Source organism: Eleginops maclovinus, chromosome 10, assembly GCF_036324505.1.
Source record: "Eleginops maclovinus isolate JMC-PN-2008 ecotype Puerto Natales chromosome 10, JC_Emac_rtc_rv5, whole genome shotgun sequence".
In the NCBI taxonomy this organism is placed as follows: domain Eukaryota; kingdom Metazoa; phylum Chordata; class Actinopteri; order Perciformes; family Eleginopidae; genus Eleginops; species Eleginops maclovinus.
Genome location: NC_086358.1, coordinates 855,437 through 880,057, shown reverse-complemented (window position 1 = coordinate 880,057; position 24,621 = coordinate 855,437). Strand labels below are relative to the sequence as shown.

The 24,621-nt window shown below is 42.5% G+C and overlaps 1 protein-coding gene across 3 annotated transcripts in view; it reads left to right on the top strand.

The window, feature by feature from the left end:
- LOC134871421 (glutamate receptor ionotropic, delta-1-like) overlaps window positions 1-8,500 on the top strand; it is a 139,070-nt gene extending 130,570 nt beyond the window's left edge. For 2 of the 3 annotated variants that reach the window (XM_063894205.1, XM_063894204.1), the window contains 2 exons: window positions 1,199-1,337; window positions 5,062-8,500. In XM_063894205.1, coding sequence (XP_063750275.1) covers window positions 1,199-1,337; window positions 5,062-5,525 — 603 coding nt within the window. In that variant the 3' untranslated portion in view covers window positions 5,526-8,500. The remainder of the gene's footprint in view (window positions 1-1,198; window positions 1,338-5,061) is intronic. The other variant, XM_063894203.1, reaches the window with a different exon arrangement.
- The last annotated feature ends 16,121 nt before the right edge of the window (window positions 8,501-24,621 follow it).

Below are 24,621 nucleotides of genomic sequence, written 5' to 3'. Positions count from 1 at the left end.
GACTCTTTAAAGTAGAGACACTACATACTGATATACACCTGAACATCAGCAGGAGAGGACTCTTTAAAGTAGAGACACTACATACTGATATACACCTGAACATCAGCAGGAGAGGACTCTTTAAAGTAGAGACACTACATACTGATATACACCTGAACATCAGCAGGAGAGGACTCTTTAAAGTAGAGACTCTACATACTGATATACACCTGAACATCAGCAGGAGAGGACTCTTTAAAGTAGAGACACTACATACTGATATACACCTGAACATCAGCAGGAGAGGACTCTTTAAAGTAGAGACACTACATACTGATATACACCTGAACATCAGCAGGAGAGGACTCTTTAAAGTAGAGACACTACATACTGATATACACCTGAACATCAGCAGGAGAGGACTCTTTAAAGTAGAGACACTACATACTGATATACACCTGAACATCAGCAGGAGAGGACTCTTTAAAGTAGAGACACTACATACTGATATACACCTGAACATCAGCAGGAGAGGACTCTTTAAAGTAGAGACACTACATACTGATATACACCTGAACATCAGCAGGAGAGGACTCTTTAAAGTAGAGACTCTACATACTGATATACACCTGAACATCAGCAGGAGAGGACTCTTTAAAGTAGAGACACTACATACTGATATACACCTGAACATCAGCAGGAGAGGACTCTTTAAAGTAGAGACACTACATACTGATATACACCTGAACATCAGCAGGAGAGGACTCTTTAAAGTAGAGACTCTACATACTGATATACACCTGAACATCAGCAGGAGAGGACTCTTTAAAGTAGAGACTCTACATACTGATACACACCTGAACATTAGCAGGAGAGGACTCTTTAAAGTAGGTGTATAGTGTGTATCTGGGACCTGCATCTACCTCCACTCAGCCAATCACAAGAGGCAGCTTTGTGACGGGGGGGGGGGGCAGGGGCGTAGCGGAGCTTTACGTGGATCCATAAACTAAAGTGTGCGCAGACGGTTTCCTCTGGGTGTGTCGCCCTGTAGCAATAAGATCTGTCTCCCTCATCCCCCGTCATTACCCTGATACTGTCACTGTGTCACGTCTTATTGCTAATTATATGTCAATGTGGACGCCGTGTTCTCTCCTCTCTACATCTTTCCTTTGTTTATCATTTTATTCTTTTACACTTGACTGTCTATGATCTCGTGCAGGTTACTAAGGATTACAGACTGGCAAGGGTTTCTGGTCCATTGACATATAATGACATTACAACTGCTTCATCGGAGGGGAGGAGGGACATTTGGACAGACAGAGAGAGAGGCTGGGATGAAGCAGAAGCTATTGATACAGGTCAGAATAGACCTCCTATACAACTATCAAAAATAAACAAATACAGCATAAATAATAACATCTGTGCCGTCGACGAGGTCCTTTGGTTTGTTTTTGGTCAACTTGTAAAGCCGTAACTGAGCAGAAGCGTGCCCCGTACCCTGAATTCATGTTGCCTTCTCAGTTCTGTAAATAAATATTAGGAGGAAGAGACTTAATTTCTTCATTCAATTGATCAAATATCTAACCCTTAACACCATGGCTGCGATAAGATATGAAATAATCCCTAACAACCTTTGTGGAGTTGTTCTGGATAACATTGAGAGTCATTCTGTTGATGCAGGAGCTCAGAACATGTGGCAGGTGTTTAACTAACTAAAAACAAAGCTGCCTTAAAGCTCATTAAGACCTCCAACGATAAAACCAATGAATCTAAATCCTTATGAGAAAATGTATTTCCAGAAACGGATGTCTCAGATCTCTAAGAAAGAACCGTTAAAGAATTCAAATAAAGCCTTTGCTCTGAATCGGTTTTGAATTTGGATGTCCCTCTATGCAGACGACGTGATCGTTACAGTTGTAATCGGATAGCCTTTCACTCTGCGTTAAAACCCTCGTGGTTCTTACTGTGCCTTTCTGTTTCTCCTTGCTCTGTTTCCCTTCATCTTTAACTGTGTGAACACATTTCATAAGGGCTCACGTTACTGTACGTGTTGTTGACCTGTTGAACACAATGAACAACCGTTGCACTGTGAAGGAAAGAGCCGTAACGCAGCTCAGTGCCTTTTCATGCACAGCCTTTTAAAATCACCCAACAAGAAAGCACAAGTTCTTGTTCTTGTTCGCTCAGCGGCAGAAAACAAAGTACGAAAGTACCGACATATTTTTGAAGTGTGACACAATTAAACAAGCCTGACAAATCCTCCATTCAGAAAGCTCATATTTTCAAAGTCCTACTTCCAGATTAGCCTCACAAAGCCAGATTACTCAAACACATTTTATTCCAAGATAATGGATTGTTACTTAGCTAATGAGCAAATTAGCCTTGCAAAGCAGATGTTGGTCCCAGAAGCCTCCAGCAAACACTCAAGCTAGAAGTTAACGTTTCAACAGAACGTCGCTGTGTCTCAATTCTAGATACTGTCCTTATTACACTGCAGCCCACTGCTCCTAACACTGGGATGGGTCAGAAGACAGAATGTCCATTTCCCCTCTGTCGGACTCATAAAGGATTTTAGATTTGTCTGCAAGCTACCTAGCTAGCAGCGTTATCGTTAGCCGTTATCGGACCATATTATGAAAGACTGGACGATTTACCCTGATTAAAAAGACAATGGCTTCTTTGAGTATAAGGGCAGGGTAAATAGTGAAAGAGAAACCCACACATATACCTCTGATAGGTATACTGTTCACCAGAGCAACCGCTGCACCTAGCTAGCCCACCACGGAGCACACCACCTAGTTTATCATCAGCCTTTAGCCATTCTTCTCTAGCACAGTTATTCCATTAAGTGTGAGTGCAGGATTACGCAACTTGAGACACAGCGGGGCTTTTGGCTGCAGGTTTAACAGGAAGGTTAAGTAGACTTTCAATCACATAGCTTCAGTTGAACATTACCAGATAATTCGCTTCTATCTCCAGCGTGTGCTCTGACCACTGAAACACCTCTGATTACTGCTTCAGATACAAGAGACAAACTCCTCTAACGGAGAGAGATCTGCTATTAAAAGTAGTGACTATTTGATCCAAAATGAACCAGAAACTGTTCTTATCACTCGAGCACAACCCACTCAACAGTTGCTTTATTTGCAAAGTCACAGGAGGGAGAGTGATTTAAAATCCCCCCCACTGGCAGCACTCATTAGAGGAGCTGTTTGTTTTCCAAATTAATGGATGCTTTCAGACGCCTGCTACTTTCCTCCTCTGCACTTACATCTTGCAGTCTGTCTTTAACGACCAGCTGAGGTTTTAATCCCCGGCATTTATTTATTCCGGCTAGCCGCCAGTTTGACGGCTCTGAAAACATATTTTAATGAGATGCCAGTCGGGAAACAATAGCCTGAACGGAGATGTTTTAATTGGCTCTGAGCGGAGCTTCTGGAGATCATTTAGACAACAAACACGTCGTATGTTTGCTTGTTCCTCTAAGGTTTGAAAGGCTGTAGACAGATGCTTAGCCTCTGATGCACGGTGGATCAACATACTCCGAGAATCTGAGCTTTCCTCAAGTGTGCTTTCACAAGCTGCTATTACACAGGAAGTGCTTTCTCCACTACTCTACCTCAACAAACAGACGGCATGCGAAAGCGTTTTCATCTCAGATCAAAACCAGCTGCCTTTCAGAGACTCACCGTGACTCGTTTCATTTCTACTAACCTCAGTGTTTACTTTGCTGCTGAATATACACTTCCTCATTGCACGCTGTAGCATTTCTCAAGGCTGATGCCACATTAAGTGATGTTTTAGTAAGAAAAACATCAATAAATCTACGAATATTAACTTGAAATGAAGATTCTTGTCAAGGACAAATTGATCCTGATGTATTTGTTGAAACATGAAGTTACTGGTGGTGTGATATTACCATCACAGTGCCCGGATTACACGCATTGCAACACAAATCCATTATATATCCGTTATAAAACATATCTGAATATCTAATAATATGTGTTGTAATATCCGCTGTAAATGTGTCATGTGCATTGTTCTGAATATCACTTGTGTCACTGTGAAGAGTTACCGTGACTAATACCATGTACCTCTGAGTTGAAGTGAATCCAATGCTGGAGCCAAGCCACGCTGCGTTCAGGGACCCTCGCTGACGTTTGTTGTAAAGAGGCTGGCCGTTTTAGATTCTCTGCAAATACACGACACAAAACAGGCTTTCTCTGCCACAGCTCGGACGCAGAGTGCGTTCAGATCAGGCGGTTGATATGCGAGTCACGCGTCCCGTGTTTGTTTTTACACCTTGTCCTTTACCTTCCCCTGACCCAGTGTGCTGAGGCAGACCCGCGGTTCAACAGGGAAACACTCAAGTGTCTATTAATGCCTAACAAGTATGCATGGCTGCAGTCAGCGGGAGGTGCAGTGTCAGCCGATGTTTTGATTAAATTGTTCAGATAGCGGACCGATTCTCTGATCCTGCTGCAGGGAGGCTTCAAGGGTAGTGTGGAAAATACACCACGGAGGAGAGGAAAACACAAGGAGGTTATTTTAATGTTCAGGACATTTTAAAAGTAAAGAAAACACCGAAAATATCCAAAAACCCAAATTCTGACTCCAGTTTTAGACCGTTTTTTGCCTGAATATCTATCTGTAAACCCAACGAAAACTCAGTTTACTTGGAGGTCAAATGAAGCAGCAAATCCAGATCAGAAATCAAAGATTGCTTCAGCAGAAATCCTTCAAAGCATTCATGCAAACCTTCAGAATCCTCAGACAAACTAAAGAGAAGGACGCAGCCTTTACAACAAACCACCTCCAGTCCGTTTGGCTCCAGCGTTGCTTTTCTCCAGACATCAAACCTTTAATCCTCACTGGCCAAGTTTGATTTCAAGGTGCACAAACAAATTGGTTTCTTTGGCAACAGAATAAAAAAGAAAGTGTCAAACCTCAGTCTACCATTTAAAGGCCACCAAACGGCGAGACATTGAGAACAGTCTGAGAAACCGGCCCATCGCCAATCTCAGCCTCTTTGTCCTCCCCCCCTGTCTCTCCTCTGTCCTCCCCCACTCCCTCCTCTTATAGGACAAGGAGGTGAACCTGGAACAGGTGCATCGTCGTATGAACAGTCTTTTGGACGAGGACTTGGCCCACAAGCAGATCCCCGGCCCCTCTATCGAGATCTCTGCGCTGGACATCGGCAGCATGCAGCCCAGCCAGGCCTCTCTGATGCCGGGCCCGGAGTCCTACCAGCCCTCGGGCCTCGCTGTGACCACCTTCCTGCCCGGGGAGGGGGGTCCGCCGCCTCCTCTACCCCACCCTCACCATGGGGGGACCCTAGGCAGGACGCACCACCTCTCCCAGGGCCCTGGCAGCAACACATTGCCCCTGCACCACCACCACCCGCTCAGCAGCACCAGCCTCAGCGGCACCATGCAGTGCAAACACAGGGCGCCCAACGGGGGGCTCTTCCGGCAGAGCCCTGGCAAGACCCCCATGCCAATGTCCTACCAGGCAGTCTCCGCAGGACCCATACCCGAAGCCATTGATGCCACCCACAGCACATCCATATAGGGATGGAGTGAGTCGCCCCTGGACTTTGGTTTGAATATGAGGTGGGGTCTTTAGAGGAAAACTATTATGGGAGAAAAAATGTGTACAAAAAAGATTTTGTATCTCACTACCTGTTCAGAAAAGCCGGGAAAAGATTGTGGGCATGGCCGGGATGGTGGGGGGGGGTTAGTTTTTCTCTTGTACATAGGTGTAAATACCAAGAGAACGAAGTGAGGTCAAAGTGTATTTTGAATAATAAGTTGAGTTATAAAAAACCCACAAAACGAGATAAAAAAATCTATATATAAATCGATGAAAAGTTCTGACTGTTTGAATGGCTTTGTAAATTTTGTTCAATATGAGACAATGAGGCGGAATTCATTGTGATTGTTTTCTAAGTGCCGAATTTAAACGATGTCTCTCCACAACTCATCGATGTAAACGATTACCCATGATGCACCGCTGTAGGGACATGTTAGTGTTGGACACCTACTGTTATGCACCTCTGTACCAACCTGGTAATATCTGCAGACGGAAACGATCACAATCTTCTTTCGTTTGTATTAAATATATAGTACACATCGTTCTTCAGATCTAAAGTCTGCATTCATTTTCTTACGTTGACTGTAAATGGTGTATCATTGGGGGGGGGGGGGGTTCATATTTTACACTCGGCTAAGTGGTTTGTTTTTTAAAGTAGCTTTTTATTTGGCATCAGTACTGTCCAGGTGAGGAGGTTCAGGTGGGGAAGGAGAGAGACTCTTGGGCTGCGATCTCACCTTGATCATAGGTACGGACATTTTGACGTGCTGAGCTGCTTTTGTTCCATTACTGTTAATGGATCATCCAAGATTGGACTCATCGGGAAATATGATGCTGGAGCAGTCTTCTCTGACCAATAACGATCAACACCGTAATGCCCTTTAAAAGAGATGCTTCGTTTTTAAACTCTACAACCCAGACATTTCTCCACATATGGCAACCTGGTTTGGTGCTGAAATATTTAAGCAATTCCCATGAAGTTTGGCACAAAGATTACTGACCTCTAGCTCTTAAATCACCTTTCTTTTAATCGAGCAGTTCAATTCTCGAAGATGACTCAAACCCAAAATGCATTGACTTTGGAGATCAAGCTTTGGGCATTTTGTCCCAATTCATCCCAAAACGGTATTTCCAGTCTCAGCCAGAGATGGGTTACTGATAGTTATATAAATACCAGCACTTTCTACTGTTCAGTAGTCATCTTATATACTTAGATACTCGGATAAGGAGGAAGAGGAGGATCCAAAACGTTGGTAAATGCCTTGAAGTTCAGTTAAAGCATTTACCATAAGTGATCTACTGAGGCTTTTGTAACACCACTAGCAGTTTGGCATCGGTTACCAACTCAAGGTTCTCTCTAAACTGAACGTTCAACCATTAAAGAGCCAACAGGTCTTTGGCCATTAATTCCTAAATGTTGAAACCAAAATGTCGTTGAGTTTGTCCAGATTTTGATAACATTTTTGGTTTTCCGGCTTTTGATTTTGTGCCAAATGAAGAAAGCAGAGGGAACATTCGGTGTGAGACCGCAGTCCAACAGTCTCTGTTTTTATGTGTTATATTTAACCCGAAGAAAGAGGTCTAAAAACGATCAGCTATATGGATCTGTCTTTACTTTTTGATACTAGAGAATTTAATGTGGACACTTGTATACCAGTTCTTTCTCCTGCAGAGCAGAGCAGTTATTCCAGGCAGACGGAGCGAGTGAGATATTCCCCTCGAGTCCTTCCTAACGAGATCCATTATCACCTGCAGGGACGACACAGGTCGTTATCCAAAGTGCAATCACAGGCTCATCTGCAGGCGCCATACCTCAACCGCTTGTAATATAGAGGGACTGATTATGTTTGCTAAAGATTGTTTTTCCTTTATAGAATACTGTGTGATGAACCTTTGTGGACAACAGGATATATGAAACCTCACACCCCCCCCCCCCCTCTCTCCGCCTTCATAAGTGCAATTAATGTGCATTTATGGGCCTAATGAGTTCTGACAGACGCAGCTCGCCGTCTCTTAATGGGTTTCTTTTCCAAAATGTCGTCATTTTAATGCCTGCAGAGGAAAATAGAGGTACCTGAACTTGACAGAATGAAGGGCTTCATTTCTTAAATTCATTTCCATCGACACAAGAACTTTGGATTCAGCAGCTAATTGATCCAATAGGATGTTCATTCTTAGGGAAACTGTTTGATTTGAGATTAAGTTTAGGACCAACACACTTCTTCTGGTGCTTTAAACCTTTAAAGAGTTCTTAATGAAACGGATGTAGATGTTCAAGACGTGCTGGTGTTCGATGGCCGAACAGACTTTATGTTTAGGGAAACTGCACTGATCTGAGTCGAAGTTTCCTAAAACCATAAATCAATGAAGTTACCTTTTGCTTTGAATCTTTAAAGAGTTCCTCATTTGATAATTGTGAGTACCAACAAGCGCTGGCATCGAATCGTCCATTCCGGACCTTTGACTGCATTGATTTCCCTCAAATGATTCCTGTGGATCCAGATGTTTTCTTGACCTTCACTCTGCAGAAAGGACTTGAACTTCTCTGCTCATAAACCATGGATATATATCATATGTTTGCCAAATGGGGGGGGGGTTACAGGCTATTGTTGTGTCCCTGTGTGAATACAGATTCTCTCCTGCATTAAAGAAACTGTTCCATGTGTTTCTGTCGGACATGGACGGCTCCCCCGCTGACTCTCCGTGGATGTTTTCTAACCGTGGCGGTTGCTTTTTCTCATTGCTTTTTCACTTTGTGCTCCACCACATTACGGCAGGCAACCCTAAGCTTACTGTGATTGGTCGGCAGACAGGAGGTCAACAGGAAGTGTGTCTCCATGTCCCCCCCCCCCCTTACTCCCTGTCAGAAGATGAAACTGTCATCGCATAGAGTCTGTCAGTCCATCTGAGACCCTGATTTTATTTATGAATATGCTGCTTGGAGTTTCTTAAATCTTTAATAAAGAAATATGGTTTACACATTGTTTCTGATGTTGAGTCGATGTTCACACCACACTGAGATCTCTTCCGTGCACCAGTCTAAACCCGAGGTAGCAGCCAATCCGCACATATAGAAAGGTGAAAATGAACAAACAGCGCACTATCCCACTGCGCCACAGCCTCCCTATATAAAGTACTTAACACAGAAACTCTTGAGAAAGAACAAAACCTAATGAACTTTTCCTGCAGACTTTTGTTAAACAGATTTTATACATATGTACTTATTGTTCATGTGAAAGAATGCATGTGTTCATAGTTTGAATGCTGCTCTGGAGCGTACACTGCTTTATATTCTACAATTCCAGCCATAAGCTTAGAAAATACGAATATAATATTATTATAATTTAGTTGATTTGAAAAAATACACTTTTATAATCAATCAACTTCAAATTGTATTTAGCTTTGCATCTTCGGGGGGGAAACACTAACTAGTTTTTTCTGAGGCTCCCTCTATTAGAGGTCCTGCAGAGCGGCTGCTCGTTAGCACCGAGTGAATAAAGAGAGGGATATTTAAAACACCTGATCTGTTCTGTGTTATCTTCCTGCCGTCAGCGCCTGGCACAAAACATCCTCCGCTCTGTCAATTAGGGGGAAGATTTAGTGTGACGCACAGGGAGGAGGAATCAAACCGACACACAGGGCCGCCTGCAGGATGTCAGCTGTCCTCTGGCTTTAAACTCAGCTGTGTTTCCTGTCAGCGCTGTGAGAGGCTGACGAGGATAAATGGGAACATGGTCGCCTGGTTTACCGACAGGGATGTGTTGCTGGTTCATAGAGACACATATTCCGCTGTGTCTCCGTTATCTCATACCTGCCTGATATTTATCCAGATACTTTGATTTCATTTGCATAAATCAATTATAAGAAAATAGAATATACTGACACAAACTTCCAGTTCTGAGACAGACTCTCTCTGCCCACAGAGTCCAGCTTTATGACCCTGAACCTCACCCAGCGCTCCGGTCCCAGCTGTGTGCGTCTCTCTTTAGTGTCCCCTGGTCTCCAGCTGTGTGCGTCTCTCTTTAGTGTCCCCTGGTCTCCAGCTGTGTGCGTCTCTCTTTAGTGTCCCCTGGTCTCCGTTGTGTTGGAGCTTCTCGCAGCGTTTGGTTTCTGCAGCTTTTAGTAAACGCTGCTCATGTTTCCTCTGCTGAATGTTCTCTAGATGCTGCATGTGTTGAAGAGCTGCTGCAGATGTTTCTGCATGTGTTGAAGAGCTGCTGCAGATGTTTCTGCATGTGTTGAAGAGCTGCTGCAGATGTTTCTGCATGTGTTGAAGAGCTGCTGCAGATGTTTCTGCATGTGTTGAAGAGCTGCTGCAGATGTTTCTGCATGTGTTGAAGAGCTGCTGCAGATGTTTCTGCATGTGTTGAAGAGCTGCTGCAGATGTTTCTGCATGTGTTGAAGAACTGCTGCAGATGTTTCTGTATGTGTTGAAGAGCTGCTGCAGATGTTTCTGCATGTGTTGAAGAGCTGCTGCAGATGTTTCTGCATGTGTTGAAGAGCTGCTGCAGATGTTTCTGCATGTGTTGAAGAGCTGCTGCAGATGTTTCTGCATGTGTTGAAGAGCTGCTGCAGATGTTTCTGCATGTGTTGAAGAGCTGCTGCAGATGTTTCTGCATGTGTTGAAGAGCTGCTGCAGATGTTTCTGCATGTGTTGAAGAGCTGCTGCAGATGTTTCTGCATGTGTTGAAGAGCTGCTGCAGATGTTTCTGCATGTGTTGAAGAACTGCTGCAGATGTTTCTGTATGTGTTGAAGAGCTGCTGCAGATGTTTCTGCATGTGTTGAAGAGCTGCTGCAGATGTTTCTGCATGTGTTGAAGAGCTGCTGCAGATGTTTCTGCATGTGTTGAAGAGCTGCTGCAGATGTTTCTGCATGTGTTGAAGAGCTGCTGCAGATGTTTCTGCATGTGTTGAAGAGCTGCTGCAGATGTTTCTGCATGTGTTGAAGAGCTGCTGCAGATGTTTCTGCATGTGTTGAAGAGCTGCTGCAGATGTTTCTGCATGTGTTGAAGAGCTGCTGCAGATGTTTCTGCATGTGTTGAAGAGCTGCTGCAGATGTTTCTGCATGTGTTGAAGAGCTGCTGCAGATGTTTCTGTATGTGTTGAAGAGCTGCTGCAGATGTTTCTGCATGTGTTGAAGAGCTGCTGCAGATGTTTCTGTATGTGTTGAAGAGATGCTGCAGATGTTTCTGCATGTGTTGAAGAGCTGCTGCAGATGTTTCTGCATGTGTTGAAGAGCTGCTGCACGTTCCTCCGGATGGAAGGGGTTGGCCTCTGTACCCTCACGGTGATATAAAACACAAAGATCTTAGTTTGATAAATCCTCATAATGAATGATTGCCAACCTTAATCGTGCAAATCTCAAAAGAGACTTCCTATCTTTTCCTGAGCGGGAGTGTTTTCCACTCTTCCACCATCACTTACCTAAACCTTTCGCTCCCCAGCATTAAACTCTGATCAAATGCACACAGTTTATCAGCTTTCCTTCAACGACTAAACTTTGAGCACTTAGAGCTGTTGGTGCTTTAAACGACCCTTTCTCCTCCTGCTCTCTTCTGGATAAAACAGCTCATTACTCACTTTACCTGCAGCAGCTGGAGGACATAAAATAGAAATACAAGTGGGAGTCCAGTTTCCAGGCGGTTATGGCCCATTATGCAGAGCACTCCTGCAGAGCCCGGAGGACACGTTAGAGCTCAGAGCGCTCATGTGAGCCTCCTGTTAGCTCTCCCTTAGCTTCATGTCTCTGAGGTGTTCTAGCATCTACTCAGAGGTAACACCCTGACACACTCCTGAAACACCTGTGGGTGCAAAAAAAACGTTCCCTAAGGCAATTACAACAGGAGTGCGAGAAGGCTCAAACGTTTACAGCTAGAAGACACATTTTGGGAAGACTGTGAAATAATAACTTTATTAAATCTAGTATTAAAACTATATGAATATATAAAGCACATTTCAATGTAACGTCACATCTGTACAATAAAGACTTACTGAAATCAAGTTGTTTATTTACCTGTAGAAAAGCCTTTCAGCCACTAGCTATTCCAAAATCTAATGCACACACCAAACCATTGCTCTAGAAAATACTGCAGATTAATGGATATTTAAAGTACCTCATTGTCATAAAGTATGACATATATGTTTTCTTAATTTCTCCTCATCACACTGCAAATGATGGCCTGATTTATATCGTGCATTGCATGGAGTAGACAGCAGTCATTATTTAAAACAGAAACCCCCGTCTAAACTGAGCTGCCTGCAGTATTCTGCCTGGTAATTACATGTATCCCTCTCTGCGCTCATTGTTAATGACATTAGGATCATGATTGGATAGTTGCAGCTGTGGGAGACACTTTCTGCAGTGGTGATATTTTTGGCCTAAATGATGCTAAGATTCCCCTCCTCTTCCTCTTCTCTCTGCCTCATCGTCCACATGTGAACATCTTGTTTCCATTCGTCTTCATCCCTCATCATCCTCACTCAGGAGGAATGAAAAGAAGAAGGTTTGAAGAAGGTAAGGACGTTTGGATCTGATCAGATAAACAACATTCATTAGCGTTTAGCATGTAGCCGTTTCCCCACGTGTCCAAAGGGAAACACTGAATGTGTTCAGGGAAACGGCTTTTTTAATTTAGTTTTTACCAGTTGTAATTACCATAATCATTTGTTTTGTAGAGGAGACACCTGTGGTCAATAAAACCTGAAAGTGTGACTTTAAAATTATCCAAGTAACATTAGCCGTTAGCACATAGCCGTTTCCCCCATGTGGCCGACGGGGAAACACTATGTTTTAATGTGAAAATGCCTTAATTACTGCTTTAAGCGACCTTACTGAGTGAGTTTGTTCGTCTGTCTGTGGATAATTCAGCTTCTGGTAAAAATAAAAAAAACCTCCTTAAATTTTAATCTTAAATTATGAAACGGAGAATCTGAGCATTCGTTAGCCTTTAGCTTGTAGCCTCTCAGCATGTGTCCAAAGGGGAAACACTGATTAGTGAAACAGCTTTTTAACTTAGTTTTGAGTTTTAATCTGCATAGTCCTTTGTTTAGTAGAGGAGGAGACACCTGTGGGTAATAAAACCTCCTTAAAGACTGATTTGAAAGTTATCCGAGTATCAAGCTCACCATTTGTTAGCCTTTAGCTCAGATGCTAAAACTTAGGTTTCATGCTTTATTCACATTTTTACTTGGCAAGTCTTTTTATCTTGGAGAGGAGAATGAAGTAGATAATTGGGCAGCAGGTAAAACAGTGACCTCCTCTACCCCATGTATTTATCGTATGGATTGAGAAACCTGAGAGGCAGGAACTATGGTGCTTTCAATACAGAGTCTTCTGTCGTCCCTCCTCTCTGTTACAGCCGCGCCTCGGCCCCGATGTTCAATCACCGGCTTCTCCTTCTCACATGTGACACCTGACATATACATTATAATGGAACACCTGACTTTTATGTCAAAGTGACAAAAGTGACATTTATACCTCGATGTGACAAGTTGTTCTGATCGACCCCGGCGGGAGGGGAAGTCCGTTTCACTCTGATGAAGGAAAACGCCTCGTTTCCAAATTCATATTTGACACACTTGGGTGATCATCTGAGTAATTGCCGTCACTTATCTCTACATGTGATCGAGTCGACGCCTGCAGCCAGAGACTCTTCTGAGAGATTGCCGTCACCTTTAATGGTGTTTAACCCCCGTGCATCATGCATCATTATCCCCTCTCGAGTGTGCTCTGACTTGAGTTATATTTATATGCTAATACGGACCGATCTCAACATCGGAGTATCCGCAAAGAGATCTTCAATCCGTGATGGCGTAGAATCAGCGTCTGTGATTTGGTGCTTTGTGTTTTAAAGATGCCATTTCATGTCATCGTTCCTGGTGAATATTTATTTCCAGACTGTGGTTTCTGTCATGAATATAGTCTCAAGAAAAAGGTGAACTTTACGGGTACATTTCATGTGTTTTCACCACATTAATAAAGGTATAACAGCCAGGTTTTGCAGAACAGACATCCCTTACTATATCCGAGGATCATTGTGAGGATCTATAAAACAACAGTTTATTACTCCTTCCTTCTAGCAGCAGAGCGAGGGGAATCACAGCAGCTCTGTCGGACCTCCTGCCAACAATTAAGAAATCCAGTTATAACGAAGTAAAAAAAAGCTATTCTTTTACTTTTCGTTGCTGCATGAATTCTGTCCTGTGATTTTCCTCAGCATTAGAAAACATGCACAAAAACAAACACAAAGGAACATTTGTAGAACCATCCTGCAGTTCAAACACCTCCTGCATGCTCCTTTTCCTTCAGAAGCACTCCGGTTAAACCTCCTCCATGCAAACACATCCTGAAAGGCGACGTTCACAACACACACATCTCCCTGTCAGAGGAACAAAACACACTCCATGCAAAACACACCAGCGTCCTGTTTCCTGCTGAGCACCGAGGATGTGACATGCTCAGCTGTCTCTCAGCGCCTGAAAAGACCAACCGCAGAGCTCTGTTGTTTTTGAATAAGGAATATAAGGTTATGGCTGACAGGCGATTTAATTTGTTTGTAGAAGCTCTCAGATGTCTTCTGTGATCCTGACTGCAGTCATCACTTCTGTGACTCTGATATTTACACCATGCTTGCAGAAAAATGGCCTTGGTGTTGAACAATATACAATATCTTTCGTTGTCATTTTAAAGAGGAACATGATACCTTTCTGTGGAGCTCCCTCCCCAGTAGTGGTTTCTATAGGTTTCTGTGCATGTAAATGGTCTGCAAAGGTTCAAATCCCTGTGTTCCCTCCACAGGGAGTTTTCTCTTCCAGAACGATGACATCCCTATGTAACACTTACGCTGCTATTCGCTAGCGCTGCAACACATTGTAAGTGACAGGTTAAGGGGAGGGATATATCTAAGCAGTTGCCCAATCACAAAAGAGACGGCCAGCCATCCAATCAGAGCAGACTTGGCTCTGGTTTCAGAAACAGGTTGGTGTTTGGAGGTGCCAACACAAACACCACGGGGAAATATGTTGCAAGAGAAAGTAAAAAATATAACAAAATTGTATTCAGCTTTAAAAAAGAATAGAGACAAGTGTTTACTGCACATTGAAATCTACAACAGAAACTAAAACACTCATTGCAATGATTACCTGACCCCATGTGACGGAGGGTGAAGAGGCCCTGCAGGACCGTGACTCGGCACCGACCTTGAGAAGTAATTTGGTGGATCAATATTGGCCGGGAGAAGAACAAACCAGGAGCAGAGAGTGGCGCTGTGTGTGTGTGTGTGTGTGTGTGTGTCCGTTTACATGCACTAACACCTATGGAACACACTGCAGGAGAGGCAACACCACAGAAAGCAGAATAGGCCTCCTTAATGAGAATGAGTGATCCTAATCCCTGTCTTTGCTGGACCCGAGTCTTCTCCTGCTCCAGAAATGAATCGGAGTATCGGCAGGACGTCTAGAACCTGCAGAGCCCGAGCGTCATCACCTCTCCTCTCTGCTGGAGGTCAGATGCGATCGGAGGCCGCCAGGCGCTCTGCTCCTCTGGAGAGCGTTGCGATAGCTGTGGAGCTGCACTCTGTTGCCGGGCAACTCCCCGTTAGAGTCCGCAGGAGGAGAAGCGGCAGGAGCACAAACACACGAGAGCTTCAACATGCAGGGAGACTCCGGCCTTCATACAGAGAGACGACCTGTGCGATGAACAAGGAGCAGCAGCAGAGTCCTGCAAGTATCAGCTTAAAGAAATCAGATTCTAATTAAATCAAAGAAATAACATTACAAATAAAAAAATGCTAATGAATTAGAATTAAACAGCAATGACATGAAGAGCTCTGAAATGAAAGCTCTGCACTTTAAGAGTGTTCATATTTCCAGGCAAAGCTTCTTTATGCTTTATGTTGATTTCTCGACAGATTTAGTTCTGATCTGCAACAGAAATAAAATGATTTCACGTTCAGAACATGTGAAAAGCTCTTAAAATAAATTACTTTTCTGCAAATTTACTAAAAACGTTAAATGTTTTTACAAAAACCTGCAGAAATACTCGCTAAAACACCTTTAAAATGTTCCTAAATACGTCTTAAATCTAGTACTCACTAAACAACATCCCACCACTCATTATCATACCAACAGCAGTAACACACAGAGATGCCTCCGTGTTAAACGTGGTCCAAATCACATTAAAGTCCCTCCCATTAGCTTAGTTTAGATTAGCTTAGCTTAGTTTAGATTAGCTTAGCTTAGCTTAGATTAGCTTAGCTTAGCGGCTAACTGGCATGGAACGCAGCGCTGTATCCTAGCAACAGCAGCAGTTACTGCGAGACCAGCTGAAATATCTCAGACGGGTTCAGCTGTAAAGTTTCAACACGAGCCAACCTTAACTGGCCCCATGTGACTGGACCAACATCTATTTAACCTGAAAAGACCTTCTCCTGTTGAGTTGTGAAAACATATGACTGTTATTTATTATTCCCTGTCGATGAAGAGGCTGATGGTGGGCAGGGGTCAGGTTCTGGAGTGGAGCGGCCCCCGGCCCGCGGCGAGGCCTTTAACCTCCTGTTAGTAACGTGGATCAGCTCAAATGTCAGATTTGCCGAAGAAGTTCAAACTGAAGTAAGATCTCCAACGTCACATGAGGAAACCCTTCTCAGTGTGAGCGGTGTGGTCCAACACTGAGTGAAGGCAGGTCTGAAAACACCTCACGATTCACCCAGGTTAGGAACTGTAAACCTGAACTGTAGTTCCTGTAAACCTGAAGTGTAGTTCTGTAAACCTGAAGTGTAGTTCCTGTAAACCTGAACTGTAGTTCCTGTAAACCTGAACTGTAGTTCTTGTAAACCTGAACTGTAGTTCCTGTAAACCTGAACTGTAGTTCTTGTAAACCTGAACTGTAGTTCTGTAAACCTGAACTGTAGTTCTTGTAAACCTGAACTGTAGTTCCTGTAAACCTGAACTGTAGTTCCTGTAAACCTGAACTGTAGTTCCTGTAAACCTGAACTGTAGTTCCTGTAAACCTGAACTGTAGTTCTTGTAAACCTGAACTGTAGTTCTGTAAACCTGAACTGTAGTTCCTGTAAACCTGAACTGTAGTTCCTGTAAACCTGAACTGTAGTTCCTGTAAACCTGAACTGTAGTTCTTGTAAACCTGAACTATAGTTCTTGTAAACCTGAACTGTAGTTCCTGTAAACCTGAACTGTAGTTCTTGTAAACCTGAACTGTAGTTCCTGTAAACCTGAACTGTAGTTCTTGTAAACCTGAACTGTAGTTCTTGTAAACCTGAACTGTAGTTCTGTAAACCTGAACTGTAGTTCCTGTAAACCTGAACTGTAGTTCTTGTAAACCTGAACTGTAGTTCCTGTAAACCTGAACTGTAGTTCTTGTAAACCTGAACTGTAGTTCCTGTAAACCTGAACTGTAGTTCTTGTAAACCTGAACTGTAGTTCCTGTAAACCTGAACTGTAGTTCCTGTAAACCTGAACTGTAGTTCCTGTAAACCTGAACTGTAGTTCTTGTAAACCTGAACTGTAGTTCCTGTAAACCTGAACTGTAGTTCTTGTAAACCTGAACTGTAGTTCTTGTAAACCTGAACTGTAGTTCCTGTAAACCTGAACTGTAGTTCCTGTAAACCTGAACTGTAGTTCCTGTAAACCTGAACTGTAGTTCTTGTAAACCTGAACTGTAGTTCTTGTAAACCTGAACTGTAGTTCCTGTAAACCTGAACTGTAGTTCTGTAAACCTGAACTGTAGTTCTTGTAAACCTGAACTGTAGTTCCTGTAAACCTGAACTGTAGTTCCTTGTAAACCTGAACTGTAGTTCTTGTAAACCTGAACTGTAGTTCTGTAAACCTGAACTGTAGTTCCTGTAAACCTGAACTGTAGTTCCTGTAAACCTGAACTGTAGTTCTTGTAAACCTGAACTGTAGTTCCTGTAAACCTGAACTGTAGTTCTTGTAAACCTGAACTGTAGTTCCTGTAAACCTGAACTGTAGTTCCTGTAAACCTGAACTGTAGTTCCTGTAAACCTGAACTGTAGTTCCTGTAAACCTGAACTGTAGTTCTTGTAAACCTGAACTGTAGTTCCTGTAAACCTGAACTGTAGTTCTTGTAAACCTGAACTGTAGTTCCTGTAAACCTGAACTGTAGTTCTTGTAAACCTGAACTGTAGTTCCTGTAAACCTGAACTGTAGTTCCTGTAAACCTGAACTGTAGTTCCTGTAAACCTGAACTGTAGTTCCTGTAAACCTGAACTGTAGTTCCTGTAAACCTGAACTGTAGTTCTTGTAAACCTGAACTGTAGTTCCTGTAAACCTGAACTGTAGTTCTGTAAACCTGAACTGTAGTTCCTGTAAACCTGAACTGTAGTTCTTGTAAACCTGAACTGTAGTTCCTGTAAACCTGAACTATAGTTCTTGTAAACCTGAACTGTAGTTCCTGTAAACCTGAACTGTAGTTCTGTAAACCTGAACTGTAGTTCCTGTAAACCTGAACTGTAGTTCTTGTAAACCTGAACTGTAGTTCCTGTAAACCTGAACTGTAGTTCCTGTAAACCTGAACTGTAGTTCCTGTAAACCTGAACTGTAGTTCCTGTAAACCTGAACTGTAGTTCCTGTAAACCTGAACTGTAGTTCCTGTAAACCTGAACTGTAGTTCTTGTAAACCTGAACTGTAGTTCCTGTAAACCTGAAATGTAGTTCCTGTAAACCTGAACTGTAGTTCTGTAAACCTGAACTGTAGTTCCTGTAAACCTGAACTGTAGTTCCTGTAAACCTGAACTGTAGTTCCTGTAAACCTGAACTGTAGTTCTTGTAAACCTGAACTGTAGTTCTGTAAACCTGAACTGTAGTTCCTGTAAACCTGAACTGTAGTTCCTGTAAACCTGAACTGTAGTTCCTGTAAACCTGAACTGTAGTTCTTGTAAACCTGAACTGTAGTTCTGTAAACCTGAACTGTAGTTCCTGTAAACCTGAACTGTAGTTCCTGTAAACCTGAACTGTAGTTCCTGTAAACCTGAACTGTAGTTCCTGTAAACCTGAACTGTAGTTCCTGTAAACCTGAACTGTAGTTCCTGTAAACCTGAACTGTAGTTCCTGTAAACCTGAACTGTAGTTCCTGTAAACCTGAACTGTAGTTCTTGTAAACCTGAACTGTAGTTCCTGTAAACCTGAACTGTAGTTCTTGTAAACCTGAACTGTAGTTCCTGTAAACCTGAACTGTAGTTCCTGTAAACCTGAACTGTAGTTCTTGTAAACCTGAACTGTAGTTCCTGTAAACCTGAACTGTAGTTCTTGTAAACCTGAACTGTAGTTCCTGTAAACCTGAACTGTAGTTCTTGTAAACCTGAACTGTAGTTCCTGTAAACCTGAACTGTAGTTCTTGTAAACCTGAACTGTAGTTCCTGTAAACCTGAACTGTAGTTCTTGTAAACCTGAACTGTAGTTCCTGTAAACCTGAACTGTAGTTCCTGTAAACCTGAACTGTAGTTCCTGTAAACCTGAACTGTAGTTCCTGTAAACCTGAACTGTAGTTCTTGTAAACCTGAACTGTAGTTCCTGTAAACCTGAACTGTAGTTCCTGTAAACCTGAACTGTAGTTCTTGTAAACCTGAACTGTAGTTCCTGTAAACCTGAACTGTAGTTCTTGTAAACCTGAACTGTAGTTCTTGTAAACCTGAACTGTAGTTCCTGTAAACCTGAACTGTAGTTCTTGTAAACCTGAACTGTAGTTCTTGTAAACCTGAACTGTAGTTCCTGTAAACCTGAACTGTAGTTCCTGTAAACCTGAACTGTAGTTCTTGTAAACCTGAACTGTAGTTCTTGTAAACCTGAACTGTAGTTCCTGTAAACCTGAACTGTAGTTCCTGTAAACCTGAACTGTAGTTCTTGTAAACCTGAACTGTAGTTCTTGTAAACCTGAACTATAGTTCTTGTAAACCTGAACTGTAGTTCTTGTAAACCTGAACTGTAGTTCCTGTAAACCTGAACTGTAGTTCCTGTAAACCTGAACTGTAGTTCCTGTAAACCTGAACTGTAGTTCTTGTAAACCTGAACTATAGTTCTTGTAAACCTGAACTATAGTTCTTGTAAACCTGAACTGTAGTTCCTGTAAACCTGAACTGTAGTTCCTGTAAACCTGAACTGTAGTTCTTGTAAACCTGAACTGTAGTTCCTGTAAACTTTTTGTTTTTAAGTTACAGGATTTTTATTTCATTTATTTGTTAGAATTAAACATCATTTTGTAACACTCAGCTCCTATTGGCTAGCGATCCAACACAGTGTACGTGATAGGCTGAGGGGCGGGACATCTCTCAGACAGTACGAGAAAAATAAAGAGCTTCTTATCGGCTGCAGAAATCATTTCAAATCAGAAAACACTTCACCTCCTCGTGAACTGCAACACACACACACACACACACACACACACACACACACACACACACACACACACACACAATGACACACAGTAAAATATACATGTTAGTATTCTCCACTAATGAAAGCCCTGAGGCAGGAGGAGCATCATTTGAAACAGCTCCACACCTTCTCAGAAGAAGATACACGGCCAACGCCTGCAGCTACGACAGGAAGTCCCGGCTAATTTCCAAATTAAGGGCCTGAGGGTTGAGAATAATAATCCCTGTAACACAGTGGAGTGTAGGTAGTGTGTGTAAGGATGTAAAACAACGGGTGTGAGCTGCAGGCTGTGTTTAAATTCATATTAGCCACGTTAGATAATGTGCATCCATTCTGCATGAAGAAAAACCTCGGGCTGTTTCCCGTTAACGAGACACCATTCTGTCTGAGTGCTACACACACACACACACACACACACACACACACACACACACACACTTTTATTGATCAACCTTTAAAGAGGTCCGTCAGAGCGGCCTTCATTTTAAACTCTGCTGTGTTTTCGCTGCTGCTGCTCTGTGGAGCGGGGGTTTACTTTCAGAGTTAGAAATAGGATCATCTTCAACTCAGCAGAACTATGTAAACGAACGTCTCCACGCTCTGACGCAGAGAGCTCTTCATGTCTCAGACTGCCTGAGCTGCAGCTCCTCTTTTCACCTGTCTGAAACCCAGTCTGCTCTGATTGGTTAGCTGGCCGCCTCTGTTGTGATTGGTCAACCTCTTCGAGATGTCCCGCCCCCTTAACCTATCACGTAGAATGTGTTGGAGCGCTAGCCAATAACAGTGCAAGTGTTCCATAGTGATGTCACTGTGTTCCTGGAGTAAACAAAGCAGCCCCTTTAATATGTTTAGGGAGTTTAATGCGACTGCAGAAGCTTTTCCCCAGAAAAACATACGAATTTAAGTTTGATCCTGTAGCTAAGGGGTGTCCAAACTATGGCCAGGGGGCCAAATGCGGCCCGCGGGACATTTTTAATTGGCCCTTTGCAAGTTTGGAAAGTATAATGGAATGCGGCTAGTCTTATAGTTTACTTCTTAAAAATATAGGGAAACTTATACTACACAGTAGTATGTGTGTGTTGATAAATTCAGTCAATTAAAGTTCAAGAAATGCTTTAACAAATCTACGTTGATGAGAGAAAAGCCAAATAACTTCTTTACGGAACGAGCTCGAAAAATACCCTTCATATTTCTCTTTATTTTAAGCAATCTGAACCCCCCCCCCCCCCCCCTCTAAGGAACTACAAACTAAAGAAATGAAACCCCAGGAAGAGCGGTTCTATAGGCTCAAAGCTTAATTTACCTTCATTTGATGGATTTTTGAAATGCATAACTTAACTTATGAGGCCATATGGCTCACCTCTATCCCTGCGTATGTTGTTCTGTATGTAAAGTGTGGACACCCTGCTGTAGCTAATTGTAAAGGTATCTCCAGTTTAGATAGATAGATAGAATGGAGGATGAAACCCTCTTTAGTGTCACATGCACACAGCAGAGCACACACAGTGAAATGTGTCCTCTGCATTTAACCCATCCTAGTACTAGGAGCAGTGGGCAGCTATTGTGCAGCGCCCGGGGAGCAATGGGGAGGGGGGAGTGGAGGTGTCCGGTGCCTTGCTCAAGGGCACCACATTTAATGCCATTCATTTATTTTTATTGTGTGTTATTGGTTCAAATCTTTTCTTTTGCAACTGAGGAGAAAAACGTTCATCTGAGGAAGGATTCGTATAGAATTCTTTGCCGATAAATCTGGATGCTTTGGAAGGCAATGTGACCGAAACGTCTCAGGGTCGTCCTGGAGAATAGCAGCCTTGCATCGAGACCTTCTGGATAAAATCCTTCAGGCTGGAAATAGAAAATGTGCTTTTTGTATTTCTGATTGTAATATTTGAGATATCTCATAACGCAACCATAGCAACAGGACCATGTGATTTAACATCCTGCCTTCAAAGTAGAAGCGTGCTCGCAGTGTTTCATTATTCATAGAAGCTGTAAATAAATGCAGGTAATGATTACGACCTGAGATAATGAGTAGCGTTTGACACTTCAGTCTGTCAGAAGTGTCAAATCCTTAAAACATTTAAATAATTGCTCGTTTTAAATCAGTTATTATACTTTGCCTGAGGCTGAGGGCGATGATGGACGGCGGGCATAAATAAAACACACGTTATTAGAAATATTTAAAGAATTGAATCACGGAAAAATACTTTTTCTGACGTCTAGAAATCAAATGTGATGAATAAGACATTTAAAAAGCAACACCTGCCTTTAATATTGATTTTCATTCCTGCAGAAATAAGGTGTTATTGAAAAGCGTCTGAAGTGAATCATCTGAGGATTAGACGTGCTGCTGTCCTTCAGCACAGACTGCTTTAAATGTATCATTTGGGATAAATATGATTACAGAAACAGCATGTTGAATGGGAGTGCTGTTGTGAGGTGAGTGTTTGCAGAATCCTCTATCCTGTTTTCCTTTCACACATTAAGGATTGTATTCTTTGAATGTGGCACTCTGCAGAAGTCTCCCTATCTTCAGAGATGCTCTGAGGAGGAAAGAATTGAATGCTTTTTACAGAATTTAATGCAAAGACTTTGTGTTTAGTGAAGATTCAAACCAGAATAGACCAGAGGTGGGAAGAGTATCAGATCTGGTACCTCCTATATGGTGATTAATGAGCTTGTTCTTCAGGTCCTCCAGGGGAGATGCAGGTTGTTGGACTTCCTGGCACATGATATTTAATCTGAGTTTCAGATCTTGAACGAGTCCTCGTGTCTCCTCTCCCCTCTCTTCTCTCCCCTCTCTTGTCTCTCTCTCATTTCCTCGTCCTCTTCACCCCGGAGGTCGATCTCAGCCGGTTTATCATTCAGAGCGACAGGAAAGCGACGCCTCGGCTCTCGAGTGGCTGCAAACATCGGGGAGGATGCGTGGAAGTGAAATGAGGCCGATTTGCTAAAGTATCGAGTCAAACTCCAAAAAAAGACCTGGAGTATTTTGTCTTGAGGCGATCAGGAAAGAATTACTCTCCCTGAATGGGCTTTTTAAAATGTCCCAAAGAGGTAAAATCACAGCGCTATTGACGGAGGAAAGCGGCTCGCTGCTTTGTGCCATTGTTCTCCGCTGAATCAATCCCAGCACTATTGATGGGAAGAAAGCGAGGAAACTGAGGAGGAAAAAAAGCAGAAACAAAAGGACAGAAGTGTCCGGTAGATGTTCTGCTTCAGGGCAGAAAACACTTTCCCTCCGAAAGTTTACTCGACTAAACTTCTGATATTCAGGACTTTAATATTTAGTCTCTCACATCTCCACTCAAAACAACACACTCTCAGAGCCTCTGGTCCTACTTCCGTCCAAACTGAGATAGGTCAAATATTTCTGGATGGATTGCCATGAAATCTGGGAGTGTGTGTGCTGTTCCTCTGAGATGAATCCCAACAGATCGAGGTATTCTGTGGAGTCAACAGAAGGTTGGTGGTGGTTTTGAGTAGCAATGCTTTTACTGGACTACAGGAGATACTCTTTTCTCTGCACCACATGTACACAGACTGAACATTTTAACGGACCAATTACTTTTCCTTTTTCTAAGAATTTTACTTCATCTCTCAAAATGTTGAGAACATTTTTGGACTTTTTTTCCAGAATCTGTTTGTTTGTTTTTGACTTTCTTTGAAAATTGGACTTTTTTCTCTGATTTTTGCTTTTTTACAAGAATTCAATTGTTTTTCCTAATTTCAAATTTTAGGATAATTGACTGTTTTCTCTTGATTTGACTTTTTTTCAGAAATGAACTTTATTTAAAATGCTCACTTTGTTTAGAATTTCCTCCCCATTTCGTTACTGGCGTTACCCCATTGAAGCCTGCTGGACCTCCAGTGCACTGCAGTCGACTGTACAGTCCTCATTGTAAACAATAATACAGTCATCCTTTTCACAGTCCAGAAACAGATGCAAACAAACCCTGAACTAAAATGAATGATTATCATAAACATCTGTCGTGCCATCATTAACTCCCCCTAATGATCCGCCCTAATGTCTCTCACTGTATTCTCCTTTATGCTGTTTAATCTAACCGTGTGATTCTCCTCTAGAAACACCGTCTCTGCTCGGAGGGTTGAGTTTAAAGAAGACATTTCTCCAGCTAATGTGGAACACATCCAGAGAGAGGCTTCTTTAAATTGCCTTTTAACGACCCACTGTCAATTAGAGGGACCAGAGAGGAGCTATTGGTCCTTTAGGAGGAGGGGGGGAGGAGGTCACTGTAACAGCGAAGAGCTGAGGTAATAAACAGACAAAGCTAATTAGTGTTATCCAACACCGGCCAGAGTCCCTGAATCCTGTTATTAAAGACACTTTTTGGGGGAGAAATGTAGCAGAAAAAAGAGAGAGTACCAAAGAAACTGAAGACGACCTTCTGTAGGAAATGTACCTTAAAACCCTTCCCCATGACTCTGTCCTGATGAACTGAGTTTTCCTTTGGTAAAAACCATGTTTTTAAAAATGACTTTGCACATAAATACTTTACATGAACCGACTTTATGTTCCACACTATTTGTTGTGAATCAGCAGAATTTCTTCACATTATTTTTCCTGAAACTAAACATTGATTTGAATTCGTTCAACAAAAAGGACATTATGCAACAGTTTGC